At 43.8% G+C, this 15,860-nt stretch overlaps 1 protein-coding gene across 3 annotated transcripts in view; it reads left to right on the plus strand.

The window, feature by feature from the left end:
• The window catches only part of abcc8 (ATP-binding cassette, sub-family C (CFTR/MRP), member 8), a gene marked incomplete at both ends in the record, with an annotated part of 58,205 nt that overhangs the window by 34,272 nt on the left and 8,073 nt on the right, over positions 1-15,860 (plus strand). For 2 of the 3 annotated variants that reach the window (XM_080027334.1, XM_080027336.1), the window contains 11 exons: positions 4,641-4,679; positions 5,079-5,177; positions 7,524-7,608; positions 7,969-8,049; positions 8,561-8,698; positions 9,916-10,041; positions 10,240-10,336; positions 11,620-11,864; positions 13,838-14,004; positions 14,427-14,654; positions 15,483-15,575. In XM_080027334.1, coding sequence (XP_079883460.1) covers positions 4,641-4,679; positions 5,079-5,177; positions 7,524-7,608; positions 7,969-8,049; positions 8,561-8,698; positions 9,916-10,041; positions 10,240-10,336; positions 11,620-11,864; positions 13,838-14,004; positions 14,427-14,654; positions 15,483-15,575 — 1,398 coding nt within the window. Of the gene's footprint in view, positions 1-4,640; positions 4,680-5,078; positions 5,178-7,523; positions 7,609-7,968; positions 8,050-8,560; positions 8,699-9,915; positions 10,042-10,239; positions 10,337-10,663; positions 10,730-11,619; positions 11,865-13,837; positions 14,005-14,426; positions 14,655-15,482; positions 15,576-15,860 lie in introns of all 3 variants that reach the window. The other variant, XM_080027335.1, reaches the window with a different exon arrangement.

Consider the following 15,860-nt stretch of genomic DNA (forward strand, 5'->3'; position numbering starts at 1 on the left):
CTAGAGTGCGCCTAACCCCTGGATGACAGGCAAGGCGAGAAGAATGTCCCCACTGGAGGACCTGAGAGCGGAGATTCACAGGCACATACAGACGATTATCAGGGCAAGCACTGGGAGCCGGGTGGTCGGCCTGGGCCCGTTTTACCTTGTCCACAATGTCCCAGGTAACTGCGCCGATGACCATCTTAGTGGGGAGGATGCTCTCAGGATGTGTGGGAACATGTTCGGATTGGAACTGACGGGACAGGGCATCTGGTTTGACGTTCCTAGAACCTGGGCGATAAGACAGGGTAAAATCAAAACGATTAAAGAACAACGCCCACCTGGCCTGACGGGAGTTCAACCGTTTGGCTGACCGGATGTACTCCAGGTTTTTGTGGTCCGTCCACACCACAAACGGATTCTTCGCCCCCTCCAACCAGTGCCTCCACTCCTCGAGAGCCATCTTAACCGCCAATAGCTCCCGGTTTCCAACGTCATAATTTCTCTCCGCTGGGGACAATTTGCGGGAGAAAAAGGCACATGGATGTAACTTTTGGTCTTTACCTGACCGCTGAGACAGGACTGCCCCCACCCCGGAGTCTGACGCATCCACCTCAACGACAAACTGGCGTTCTGGATCTGGTAGGATGAGGATGGGAGCAGAAGAGAACCGTGACCTTAACTCACTGAACACCCTTCCTGCAGCAGGGGACCATTGGAAGGCTACCTTTTGGGAGGTGAGGGCTGTCAGGGGAGCTGCTACAGAACTATAGTTGCGGATAAACCTACGATAGAAATTGGCAAACCCCAGAAATTGTTGAAGCTTCTTACGAGTGGTGGGGACCGGCCAATCCACCACCGCTTTAATCTTGGTGGGATCCATGTGAATACTTCCGACTGAAATTATGTATCCCAGGAACGACACCTCAGTGGCATGGAACTCGGACTTCTCGACCTTCACGAACAGCTGGTTCTCTAGGAGTCTCTGGAGAACCCTGCGGACATGCTGCACATGGTCCTGTTCGGACTTGGAGAAGATGAGGATGTCATCAAGATAAACAAACACAAATACATTGAGAAAATCCCGGAGCACATCATTCACTAAGGCTTGGAATACTGCAGGAGCATTTGTCAGTCCGAAAGGCATTACCAGGTACTCGTAGTGGCCCCTAGGGGTATTGAACGCCGTCTTCCACTCATCCCCCTCCCGAATGCGAACTAGGTGATAGGCATTCCTGAGATCAAGCTTGGTAAACACAGTGGCCCCTTGCAAAAGTTCAAATGCAGAAGAGATGAGTGGGAGGGGGTACCTGTTCTTAATGGTGACATCATTCAGACCGCGGTAATCGATGCAGGGCCGGAGGGATTTGTCCTTCTTACCCACGAAGAAAAACCCTGCTCCAGCAGGTGATGAAGAGGGACGGATGAGGCCTGCTGCCAGTGAGTTGTTTATGTATTCGTCCATGGTCCTGGTCTCCGGGGCTGACAGAGAGTAGAGCCTCCCCCTGGGTGGGGATGAGCCAGGGAGGAGGTCAATGGCACAATCATACGGGCGGTGTGGGGGAAGAGAGGTGGCCCGTACCTTGTTAAACACCTCCTTTAAGTCGTAGTACTCCGACGGGACACCTGAGAGATCTGGGAATTCATTAGAAGAAGGGGTGCTGCAGGCAGGTAACAAGGCAGATTTCAGACAGACCGCAAGACATTGATCACTCCATTGTAGAATGGAACCGGTTCTCCAGTCAATGTGTGGATTATGTTTAATTAACCAAGGATACCCCAAGACAACTGGCTGCTGAGGTGCATTAATCAGGTGAAAGGTTAGTGATTCAGTGTGGTTACCTGATATGCCCAGATGAATAGGAACTGTGCGATGGGTTACAGTGCAGAGGAGGCGCCCATCGAGAGCAGTAGCCTCAATAGGCTCGGCCAAGGGTTCCTGGTTAACACCCAGCTGCATGGCAAGGCCCCGATCCAGAAGGTTGGTGTCAGCTCCCGAGTCAATGAGGACAGCGACAGTATGGGACAGACCATTAAAGTTGAGCTGGGCATGAAGTAGTGCTCGAGAGGGACCTTCAAAGTTCTTGATGCGGCTCACCAGCGCCCTCTGGATTCCTGGTGAGCCCTGTCTTTTACTGGACAGGATGACACGTAATGGCCTCCCTTTCCACAGTACATGCAACAGTTCTCCCTTTGGCGCCGTTGTCGTTCAGCAGCTGACAGCCTGGTCCTGCCCAGCTGCATGGGTTCAACTGGGTCACTAGAGGCAGCAACGGTAGGGAAACACGTTGAAGTGGAAGGTGAAACTGGAAGACGTGGAAGGCTACGGGAAGTGCTGGTCAGTACCTTCTCTCGTCTCCTCTCCTGGATACGTCCATCGATGCGGATAGCGGTGGCGATGAGAACGTCCAAATCCCCTGGAGGATCCCGGGCCGCCAGCTCGTCCTTGATGGCATCAGAAAGTCCGTTGTAAAAGGCGTCAGCCAGGGAGGAAGAGTTCCAGTCACTCTCTGCAGCGATAGTCCGGAACTCGATGGAATAATCAGTCACTCTCCGGCTCCCCTGAGCCAGGTTAAACAGACCCCGAGCAGCCTCTCGACCAGGGGTAGCATGATCAAACACCTTCCGAAGACCCTCAGAGAAGGCAGCCACAGAAGAACAGAGAGCCGACTGCTTCTCCCACTCGGCGGCACCCCAGTTCCGGGCCCGCCCAGTAAGCTGGGTGATCATGAAAGCCACTCTCGACCTCTCCGTGGGATATGTGAGAGGTTGTAGTTCAAAAGTCAATGAGCACAGAGTCAGAAAGGAGCGACAGGTATCTGGAGCTCCAGAAAAGCGCTCTAGAGCACTTAAGCGGGGCTCTGGCCGGGAGACAGCAGGGACAGGAGGGCTGGTGGGTGGTTGAACCGCTGGGGTCTGGCTGTCCAGCGTGAGCTGCTGGAGCTGGCCGCTCAGAACCTCAAAATGCTGATTGTGGCGTTCCGAAGCTTCCTGGAAAGCCACTTCCATAGCGGTGAACTGTCTCGAATGCTGGTGTAGGGCGGCACCTTGTGCTGCCACTTCTTCCTTAAGAGCCTTTGTGTCGGCTGGGTTCATCTTTTGGCCAGATTGTACTGTCAGGATTGTACCAAAATGGCAGGCCAGAACCCAATAGCACGACAACAAACAGTTCAGGTATAGCAACAAAGTTTAATAAAGAATCAAACCAGGTGGTAGCGAGGCAACAAGTCCAAGAGGGGCAGGCAAAGGGAATCCAAAATCCAAAAAGGATGGGTCAAAACACGAATAGGCAGGCAGGTAAACAGGCAGGAATCCGGAATAGGCTGGAGAGCAATGTAACACAAAGACAATCTGGCAGGGAACTGAGGGAATGAACCGGTATATATACTGTGGGGCTAATAGCTGATGGGGAGCAGGTGAGTGTGGTTAGGCCAGGTGGAAGTAATCAGCAGGGAGTGCAGAGCAGGGGGGAGTGGCCGGGTCTGAAATGACAAGAGAGTTAATATGGGAACAGACAAGTGACAAAAAACTAAATTGTGGCTGAAGTAGTGACACCCACCTTAATCTGACTGGCTAGAACCGGCCCCGGTTGAGATTATAAATGCCTATTGTTCATAAAGCTCTGTTGACAGTTTACAGTTAATGATTTAGCTAACGTACATAGTGGTGTTATTTTAGCACACTATGGATCTTTGTTTCTGTTTGTCACTCAATTGGCCATGCCGTTCACTATGGTGTTACACACAGCACAAACACAGTGAGGCAACCACATTACACTGCCTCGTCACACTGCTTCTGGCAACAGTATAATAAGCTTTTGATGAGACAACATAAATCTTGGCACAAAATTAAACTAAGCTCTGTATCCATTGATAGCATTATGTTTTTAGGATATACAGTATGTGTTCACAGAACCAACAGTATGTTTGTTTTCATTGTGTAGTCGGGGCACAGTGAATACAGGCAGCTACAGTGCAGTGCTCACAAAATACAGAGACTCTCGTCGATAATAAATGCAGTGGATGAATGATTTAATAATTTATTGCACTGGTTTTTATTTTTTTTCTCTGAGATTTGAGAGGTTACGGATCTAGGTCTTTTAGTGAGTAGGTCTCATCCCATCTTTAAAACCTAAAACAGCCTCCCTCTGCTGTTATAGGGCAGTTTACAGCAAGCGACTTATATACAATTAGATATACCGTATATAAGATACCAGTGACCAGCAACAAATATCACAACAGAACCAGACCCTGTGTTGACATACTAATCCCAGCAAGAGGAATCAAATACTCTGGGAACTGAATAAGTCAGGGTCCACGCGGGCTGATGATCATTTTCATATCAGCAAATTACAGGAAGGAAAATTGGGAGGGGATGGGCTATGGGGATTATTTTTAGGAAGGATAAGATCACTGCTAATGATAGACGAACTCATGCAGGGCAGTGGTCAGCCTGTTTGTGTTTGGGCTGCTGAGCAGGGACATTATTTCCATAGTGAGGGATGGAATATGGTTTAGTGTGTGTGGGTGTTTGTTTTTTGTCAATCATTAAAGTAATATGGTGGAGTCATGGATGGTCATGTCAATAATCTGTATAGTTGAGGGGGAAGAGTTATACTAATCTAATTGTGTTGTCTTTGTCTGATATTGTCTCTGCAGTCCCACTGACAGAGATGCAGCGAGTGACGGAGACATCAGGTGAGCTCAGTCAACAGCGTGCTTCACATCAGGCAGTCTCCATGGAGATGCATAAACGTTATCAGCAGAGCAGAACGGCAATTGTCCTGGTTATCTAGAAACCTATTATGGATAATAGAGAAGAAGATATTCCAACTGCCTACACATTTGCCCCCGACCCCTTAGCTGCATATTGATTTCACAAATGCATCACATTTTTAGTAAACCCTGGACCATTTCTTTATGGACAAGAGTCATGTATAATAGTAATAAGGTCCTGTGGTCCAGAGGTTAAACAGTTTCTTTACCTTAACCTGCTAGTGTAAAACAAAATACTTTTTTAAGGAGTCAAACTTGAACATAGAGAGCAGCTTATTGTTTGGTTTTACACTTCTGCATGTGTTTTAAAACCTTTGACAGGCAGAGATGTGCTGTGGCCTACGCTTCCCAGAAGCCCTGGCTGTTGAATGCGACACTGGTGGAAAACATCACCTTTGAGATGCCCATGATCAAATCAAGGTACCTGCACCGAGTGCTCACAAACATTGATGATATGGTGGTTACATCTGCTCAACTTTGAACTCTGCTGAGCTTCTCAACAGGTGATGATGTTGGGTAGGTCAATGGACGTTTGAAGTCTTAAGTAAAGACATTTCAAGAAATTAGAGCAGTGATATGGTTAACAACATCAACAAAGCTCCCTGTGTGATTCATATACATTTAATGAATCACGCACTGCAGCAAAGTGCTGCTGGAGGAAAAGGCAGAAGGTGCAGCCAACAGACATTTCAGCTGATTATTTCCTCAATGCTGAAATAATAGCTACCCCAATATCTATTCTTGAATGCTCCTTGATAAGGAATTAGCATACGGCAGGTCAGATTGCTTCAGGGGACATCTGGTCAGCTTACCCTTAATTGATTCAATGTAAATGTGTTAAACTAACAGAAACACCCCGTTAGTATACATTTCACAGCATCTCAAACTACAGCCACCAAAATGACCACAGAGTTGAATCAACTCCTCTCTAAACCTTATAACCATCATGAAGGAAATTAAGCCAAGTTTCAGGCTGTACACATCAGCTGTGTGTAAGTGGTCTTCCCCCATGTCAATTATTGAACTTTGTTGCTTCGGTGCTGTCACTATAATTCTCCTTAAAACTAATAGAGTTGTCAATTATAACGATGTGTTTTCAGGCCAAGCTGTTTTGCCAAAATGGAGCCAATAACATTCCTGCTGCTTGAGGCAACTGTGTTACATTTGATGTGTTGATGCCTGATTAAGTCAACAGTTTGAATCCAGTAAGTAGCGAGCCAGTTGATGACTTCCCAAATGAACTGTTTTGACACTGAGACACCTCAAGCCAGGATTTGTCTTGGCTGAAGGTGAGCGGTTGTGTTTCTTTGGACGGAGTGTCAACAGTTTCACCCGCTTCTGGCACAACAACATATGCTGCTTTCACCTTTGTGGGCTCAATCAAAGACACACTTCTTCTTGACAGACATTATTCACTCAAGTACAATTAAACACACCCTGAATTTTCATCCTCACAACAAATGGTCTTCCTGACAGGTCAGTTGCTAGCATTAATGGTCTGCGGCTCTGACTGTGTCTAATGGACCGTTTTTATAGAATACATCTAATGGGCCACTGTAGTTTGTTGCTGTGGAGATGTTGTATAAACAAAGATGTTTGCCCTCCATGCACTGCCTTTTCTGACGGTCTCCTTCCGTGCCTCCCCCGTCCTGTCCTGCTGTCTATGTATTTTCTGGTCTGATGCAGAGGAGCTAACTTACTCTCAGGCTTCAGTAGGATTTATTATAAAAAACATGCTCTGTGATTTAGGCTGTTGTAGGCAAACATGGTCCCTGCTTTGTCATTCATTAGCTTACATCAGTTACACAGCAGCCGGATTTAGTGCAAGTTATACACTGTTATTTCTAGAGTTTTAAATGAACAGTGTGTCTGCATTTACTTTTAAGCATTGTTTCTGGCTTGGGATGTGCAATTCAACCTTTCTGTGTGACCAGAATCAGAATCAACTTTATTTTTCATTGCACATGTCACAGAGCAACACAATTTTGTTTACAGTTACACCCCACCAAGAAACATAAAAAGACAGTGACCAATAACATGAGGGGACAGTGGGGAGAAACTGATGGGTCGTCTAGCGTGCGCTGCACCCCTTATAGATAGGAGATAGACCACGTGTATAGCTTGCTGTGCTGCAAGAGACTGGCTTATGCATTTGACACAAATCTGTCGTGTCATTTATGCATGAACCATTATGATTTGTTTTATCCAGACTAAGAATATCCAAGTATTAATGGCACATGCCGGTAATTTATATTCTCTCTGAAACTCACCAGGATCTGTTCTCGAAGTGTGATCCTTAATTAGAAATCTTAGGCTGGCTTTGTCAGTAGCTCCATTAGGATAATATGGAAATGAGGATAGAGTTAGAGGAACAATTTACTATTAATCTCAATCTTAGCAGGAACAAATTACTGAAATGTTTTCCCAACGTGTATCTGTGGTGTCAACTTTTCATTCTGTGTCTGTCTGTTGTTGATGCAAGTCTGAACAAGGATTTAGGGCAACATCTTTCAAGTTGAACCACAGAGGCTGCTGAAACTCTTTTCATCTTTTTGTATTCAGTGTTCACACTTATGTTCAGAGACTTTTATGAGCTGTGTTATGCAAATTTAACAGTAAGTTCTATATAAGATGTGTTTAATTCATATGGATTTACTATCTATATTATTAACAAGTTTAATGATTAGCAATCTCATTGCTTCCTCCTGGCTAGCATTAGCTGTTCTCTGTCCTCATCTGTATTCTGTGTCTTTTTGGGCCTGCCAGATACAATGCTGTCATCGAAGCCTGCTCTCTACAGCCTGACATCGACATCCTTCCACAGGGGGACCAGACAGAGATCGGAGAGCGGGTCAGTATCAGGGATAATTACATTTTCTTTCTATTCCTCTGTGGTCATTTTATTTTGCAGATCAGGCCATAGCTCCTGCTGTGGCTCGCTGTATTGCATCATACTGTATGTCATCATCTCTGTGCAGCGAGGACTTGACGTTTTCTGTGCAGGGAGCTCGACTGACCTTGTTCAGCCCGAGCACTGTCATGTTGGATTCCTTCATGCACCACTAATGCAGGAAACAAGCCGTGATTTCCTTTTGTTACTCTGGGCCAAGTGCCACGCACATTTATGATTGTAATCATGTTGTTCATACCTCCTTGTAGTAAAACCTTGTAGTGAAGTTTTGTTCACACGTTTTTATTTCCTCTGGTGTAGGGTATCATCCTGTCAGGTGGACAGAAACAGCGCATCAGTGTAGCCAGAGCCTTGTACCAACACACCAACCTGGTCTTTCTAGTGAGTCTGCAAGCTCGTACACACACACACGCACGCACACACACTCACGCACACACATACACACACACACACACGCACACACGCGCGCTCGCACACACACACACGCACATTCCATCTTCAATCAAACCCATAATTTCAGGTATTGGATTGCACCTTTAATTAACCCTTACAACAGACAGTTTATCAGTATGTTTCTGAAGTTTTGCTTGAAGTCTCAGATGTCATGTGATTCTGTTTTCAACCTTCCTACGTGACAACAATAGCAACACTGACGCTTTAGCGCAGAAGATGCAACTTTCAACTGACAGTTTAAAAAAAATAGTTTATTGAGTACTAAATCCTAAAACAATTAACTAAGTATAGCGTAAACATTGCCAAACTTTAACTTTGATTGGTGCTTAGTGATTACTTTCAATTGTTTAAATCAGGTTCCCAAGACTTTTAAATTAACTCATATTCTCTTTTGTAGATTTCATTTACATTTTCATTAATGTCTGTACATCTTTTTTAGGATGACCCCTTCTCGGCCTTAGACATCCATCTGAGTGACCATCTGATGCAGGACGGCATCCTCAAACTCCTGGGAGAGGAGAAGAGGACGGTGGTGTTGGTCACACACAAACTGCAATATCTGCCACATGCTGACTGGGTAAGACCAAGGTTCAAGGTCAATTTTAGTGTCAGTGGAAAGCACATACTTAAAGTCAAAACAGAAATTATTCATACCCCTGGCAAATTTTGACTTAAAGTTACTTTTATGAAACCAGCAAGCTTTTTCTTGATTGGAAATTACACAGGCAAGACGAGACAATATACTGTACAAGAGGCATCATTGTGAAAAAAATATATTTTTCAGCTTTTATTTACATTTGAACTAAAAGTGGCATGTCCAAAATTATTCATACCTTCTCAATAATCAAAAGAAAAGGCCTTTATTTGCTCTTACGGCAATCAAACGCTTCCTATAATTGCTGACCAGCTTTTCGTATGTCTCCACTAGTATTTTTAACCATTCATCTTTTGCAATGAGCTCCAACTCTTTCAGTTTGGAGGGTCTCACTGCCATCACCCTGATCTTTAGCTCCCTCCACAGATTCTCAATTGGATTCAAGTCAGGACTCTGGCTGGGCCACTGTAAAACGTTAATGTGTTTGTCCGCTAACACTTTCTTCACCACTTTTGCTGTGTGTTTTTGGTCGTTGTCGTATTATTTAAAAAAATATAAGAAGTTCCGCATGGTGGGAAACCTATGAGACGTGGTCGGAAGCCAAAAGTTACACCTGTACTGGGCAGGAGGGTAGTGAGAGGTGAAAAATAATCTTAAAATCACCACGAGGCCACAAGGTTAATCTTGGCTCTGCTAAAGGCAAAGTTTTCATGGCAGACAATCCAACAATCAATGGGATGACCTGTATAAATAAAGGTTAAAAAATAAAAATGCCATAGCAGCAGCAGCAGCAGCAGACAGTTCACTGAAGCAGGAGGTCGGAGAGGATTCAGTGAGGGTAGTGAGGTAGGGGGTTTAATAGTCTCAAAGCTGGTTTTAAGCCTTGTTGTTCTGGCTTTAGTGCAGCGCTTTGTTCTCCCTGAGAGGAACGGGGAAAGTCAATTTGCTGAGTGTGTGTGTGCAACTGTTATCTTAACCAACTTGATTAACTATAGCGTTACAGACTCATTTATTACTATTGGTGATGTAAACATTTAATTGTTTTGTTTGGGACATAGACAGTTTATCTCAGAAGGATCCCAGAAGACTCCCAGAATCTATTTTCACTGTGCACTTATACTAAAGATTGCATTTCTTATCTGTGTGTGTGTGTGTGTGTGTGTGTGTGTGTGTGTGTGTGTGTGTGTGTGTTTCATTAGATCATTGCCATGAAAGATGGCACCATCCAGACTGAAGGCACTCTGAAGGACATCCAGAAGTCTGAGCCTGAGCTCTTTGAGCAGTGGAAAACACTGATGCACCGACAGGACGAGGATTTTGAGAAGGTGATTGGTGACTTGAAAGTTCTAATGAATCCCTAACGACTTTTAATCTGCCTATTATTACCTTTGCTGTGAATTAAGACTAAGGAAAGGTGCTTAAAACCCAGTGCTGCTTGGAATGAAAGTTTTAATACATAGATGTTTGTTTTTAATGTATATGATTGCAGTCTCTGATGGTTTTTGTCTTCATGTCTCCTTCAGGAGAAAGAGTCAGAGAGTATGACAGATCTGGAGAGGAAAAACCTGCGTAGAGCCATGTACTCCAGAGAGGCCGCCAGGACTGAAGAGGACGAGGAAGGTGAGGGGTCACAGGACACGAGCATTGTCACAGCTTGATTACATGTGTGGGTAATGATAGTCAGTGCTCAACTGATTTCAGACTAATGATAATGTGTTTGTGTGTGTACAATGATAATGGTCGTTGTTTCTCTCTGGTTCTGGTATCTTGGCTCACCTTTAGACTTTCTCAGCAACCTTTTGTTAGCATTTAGCCCCTCTGCTATGGCTAAAGACTGACCACTGATTCTCTATCTGTGTGTGTCTGCTGTTGAATGTGTGGCTGTGGGGGAAGGTGCAATGGTTGTACTCTTTATCTGTGTTCTGTGTTGTCTCCCGTGTGCTGGAGGCACCCCTGCGTGGACTTGTGCGATGGTTCCAGAATCAAGTGTTGCCCTCATGTTCGATCAAGCAGGTGTGGCCTGAAAGCATGGACTGATTAAAACAAGTCTGTGGCATCGTGACGCTGCAAGCAAATCACTTCAGTGTCGGCTTCTCCCACCATCTTAGAATCTTATCATCAGTTTATATTTAATTAAATTATTTATTTCCCCTCCCCCCAAACATTTGTCACCGCTGCTCCTCAAAAGCTCTTCAAATGCCAGCATGATTGCACAGTAGAACAGTGGATGATGGTAGTAGTGGTATGCACAGCCCTGCCGCATTCTATCTCTCCCTTTCTTTTCTTCCTCTGCACTCTCCTGCTCCAACTCTGCCTCCGGCTCGTCTGATACATGCAGACTCATACTGCCAATCTTGCTGCATGGTGTGATGTGTTTACAAAGGTGGTGGAGAGAGGAGGCTGAATGTTGTGAACATTAGCTTCTCAATCCCCGGTCAGTGTGTCATGGCTGCCCTGTTGCCTCATTGATGGGAATGAGCATCTGCTTGGTGTTGAAGAACATGAACAGAGATAGTGCAGCCTGTAGCGTATGTTCTCTGTGTTTTCTCCTCTCCTTTCCACTCTTTCTCTTTTTAATCTCTGTGCTATTATTGCTTCCTCATGCTGTCAAAGAATTTGAGAAATGTTTCAAAAAAGGGAAACAGAAAAAGAAGGGCAAAGAGAGAAAACACAGATAATGAAATGCGGTGTCAATGACAGTAGGAAGAGGAGGAATGTCAGAGCTGTCTGAGCGCACATGAGCAGTGTTTCACAGCAGAGCAGAGCAAGGATACAGAATTATATCATGTTAAGGAAGTTAAATAAATCGGTCATATTCTGCAGTTAAAAGGATCAAATGGAGACTTAAATAAAACTGAACCAAGACTGTTTAACATATTAACCCATCTCTGTGTTGATCCCAGAGGAATCCGTGGAGAGCGAGGATGACGACAACCTATCACAGGTCATGCGTCAGCGCGCCACCATCCCTTGGCGCTCCTGTGGAAGCTACCTGTCCTCAGCGGGGGTCCTGCTGCTCTCCCTGCTCCTCCTGTCACAGCTCCTCAAACACTCCCTCATGATCTCCATCGACTACTGGCTGGCACACTGGACGTCACGCGTCATCGCAGCCAAGATCGACGCCACCTCTCGAAACTGTACCGTCAGGGTGAGAGACTGAACAGCGCAGTTTTTTACTAACAAGATTTTCTGCTGTTGGGCAAACACTTTTTGCTTTGCTTCTGACCAAATGATTAATTGGTTATTTGAGAAAATCATCTACTAGGTAACCAATAATGAAAGTGCACCTCCTATTTATATGGAAAAAATAACTAATCATATCTTGTATGTCTTTGTGTACCGGCCTCAGTTAAATAACAGTTTATTTTTCTCACAAACTCTCGTATGAATTTCAATTTAATTGTGCTGCCCTCAAACAAAAACACAGAATCTGCCAACTCCAGATGGAGCATTACAGCAACTGCAGCTCTGATTCATCTGCATATCGAAGGAATACAATGGACTAATTGAGTCTCTGTGTCAAAATGAAGAATTCTTTCAGAAGGTGTTTGTTGTAAGTAAGAGCATGTGTGACGTTTGACATGGCGTCTTGGAGAAAACGCTGTTGGAATTTAAAGACGGAGTGATTTAATTCCAGTAGATTGGTCGAAAAGGCTGAATAAATCACATTAGATAAATGAGGATCAGAGGAAGCCTCATTTACTGTAATCCATTTACACTCATTTTAATCCATGAGTGAAAACAGCACAACTGAGTTGACCTTAAATGAACCCTTGTCCTGATATAGAAATAACAGTTTGTGTGCATGAAACGTAAACTCCTTTAATCTTTACACAGCTTTAAGCTCGTATTTTTCACACCCCAGTGTATTATGTAACTGGCACTCACACGGAAGCAGACAATAAAACACATTCACATTCAGAGAAAGCCTGGAGCTGCACACCTGCTCAGAAAGACAATATAAATAAATATCGGGAAAGGTTAAGCTGCGTTGTTTACACGTAGAGGTCACACCAGCTGTTGTCAGCTTATCATAATCAGGACCAGTGAAAAGATCTATCTTATTAATAGTTTTGCATGCTGATGTGTGTGTCTGTGTTGCCTGTGTGTGTCCGTAAAGTGAGCTGAAACACAAGGTCACCTTTCATACAGTCATGCGGAGGCTAAAGACAGAGTCAGCTGTGGTTTAAAGAGCACCTCGTCCTCTGGTCCAATTCAGAGTGCAGTATTCTCTACCCACCTTTCTATTTTTTTTGTTATAAAGGACAAACCTGTAATATTTTTGCCATTTGAGCTCTGTTAATTCAGAGCAATGACTGTTTCTGTCGAGTGTATACATGTTATTCTTTCTTTGCATCTATATCGCTTACCCTTTAGTACCTTTCCTCAAATGCTAGATGTTAAAAGACAAATGCAATCATAACATTCATTGTAGATAAATAATTGTATGATATTATTAGTGTTGTGCAAGATTAAGAATAGAGGTACAGAATTTAGTTCTGATTTAGGCATATATAAATCAAATTGGCATGATTTGATTTGTGATTCAAAATGACATACTTAAACTCTTGATTTTAGAAAATGTAATAATTTATTCAGAAATTAAATTAAAATATGGTTGTTCAGAAGGCACAAAAGTAATTTATAGTCTCATCGAATGATTCATGCCCCCAACCCATTCCATTCTAACCAGTCTCTCTGCTTATATCTGAATATCTGATGACACAAAGACATTTTTTGTCTCAATTAAGGATGCTGAAAATACTTATAAATACTATAAAAAGACAGAAAAGCTTGAGACTGCACAACATTAAGTAGGAGGTAAAGGGGGGGGGGGGGCTTTGGAGGGGCTCAGAGCAACAATATCTCAGAGTTTGTTTGTTCAAATATTGCCAGAGTTTATAATTTTTTTCCACATCATTTTTAATTTAATTTATAATTATAGTAGTAAGCAAACCGATGGACAGTAAGGGAGTCTCTTACACACACAGTTGCACTTGTGTTATTTATATATGTTTTCTTTTTTATTGATCTGCTCAGAAAGCAACAGAGACAATAAATAAAGTAAAACATAACCCTGTCATTCTTTCTCTCTCTCTCTCTCTCTCTCTCTCTCTGCAGGACTGTGGCTTCAGTCACTCATGGTATCTGTCAGTGTTCAGTGTGCTGTGCTGCCTGGGCATATTATTGTGTCTGGCCACCTCCATTGCTTTGGAGTGGACCGGCCACAAAGTAGCCAAGGAACTCCACCACAACCTTCTCAACAAGATCATCCTAGCACCCATGAGGTACGACAGTGTGTGTGTGTGTGTGTGTGTGTGTGTGTGTGTGTGTGTGTATGCTGTGGCACTGCCTCATGACATGTGAAAGAGAGTGATGAGTGCACTTGCATCATACTGGTTGTGTGCTAAACAAATCATTAAAAAGAGAAAAACATTGGTAAAAGCAATGTTTTGCGCCTCATTACTCAGAGCACCATCTGCTGTCCTTACACAAAACCTAGGAGACGTCACCGACAATCACATGCATGTACTGTCCACAAACACACACACCCTCACACACACACACACACACACACACACACACACACACACACGCACAGCTGACTGCATAGAGTACCGCTGATTCTTGTTTTCTGTCAGAATATAATCTCCGCAAAAAGGAGTTCACTGTCAGAGAGAACTGACCCACTGCTGTTTTCTTGCTTCAGGCTGTTTGAGACCACTCCGCTTGGCAGCATCCTCAACAGGTTTTCCACAGACACAAACACCATCGACCAGCACATCCCCACCACCCTGGAGTGCCTCTCCCGCTCCACCATGCTGTGTGTGTCCGCCCTGGGCGTCATTTCCTATGTGACGCCTGTCTTCCTCATCGCCCTACTACCGCTGGCCATCACTTGCTACTTCATCCAGAAATACTTCAGGGTGGCCTCCAGGTGAGTCCCATGTTCACTCTCGATTTCATTGTCCTGTGTTGTAATCAGGGCCATCCAAACTGAGAACAACCTGGTCACATCCTCAGTGTTGTTATTTGAAACGTAAAGACATTCTACAATTACACACAAATAACTCAGGATGGGCTTTTGAAGGCTGATACTGGTATATTTTACGGTGCTCCATTTTCTAAATTTGACTTGTTATGCTAATAACATTTCAATAAAGTAAAAGGAACAATTTATTTTTTCAACCATAATTATATTCTGGTTATAGAGTCTGGAGATTTGAAATGCCATTTAGGTATTTACAGATACATTAAGGAATTCCCCAAAAGTAAGAAACGGTTGAACTTTTTGCCGATTTAAATTTAGATTTATTTTCTGAGATTGAAGCCCTGACAGGAGAGAGATGTGTGCTTTTGTCTCTGCTTTCATCAGTGCTCTGACGTTTTCTACCCCCATACATAATGAAAACATGACAATGCACAAACACACAGTTCCATTCATCAGTACAGAGCAAGTGGCTGTACAAGACAGAGCGTAGGATACACATCACAGTGAAGCCACTGAAACCATTTTTCATTTGACTACTGATGCCCTATCTCTGAACCTGTCCCACTGTTCAACCATGTAGAGGCATACAATTTAGGTTGTAACTACTCATAAAAACACGTTTAACAATGTATTTGGTCCAAGGACATAAATATTGTTTCAATATGAAAAGTATAATTTTAAATATTTCCTTCATGTGTTTAGAAAAATAAGTTGTTTGGTATTATTTGACATGTGATATTTCCCTCTCACATTTTCCCTCTGTCTTCCTGTCAGGGACCTGCAGCAGCTGGAGGACAGCACCCAACTTCCTTTACTGTCCCACTTCTCTGAGACAGTGGAAGGGCTCACCACTATCAGGGCCCTTAGGTAATAATCACTAACCGGCCAAACTATCTCAACTGAATTATCGATATTAGTAGAGGATCATGTTTTGCTCTTGACTAAGAGCCTATATATTTATTGCATGGCGTAACAGAAGTTTGCTTTAGATGCAGTGTTTGAAGGTGACATTCCATTCATCTGCAGTAATATTTTGTCAGTATTTCTTATCACTTCAAATCTTAATTGATACGTTTTGACTTCCTATATAGAGAATATATAGGTTATCTCATAATTCATGGTGACACAGAGCCAGTGCTGGCAGGTGGACTC

This window comes from Ammodytes marinus (assembly GCF_949987685.1).
Source record: "Ammodytes marinus genome assembly, chromosome: 5".
NCBI lineage: Eukaryota > Metazoa > Chordata > Actinopteri > Uranoscopiformes > Ammodytidae > Ammodytes > Ammodytes marinus.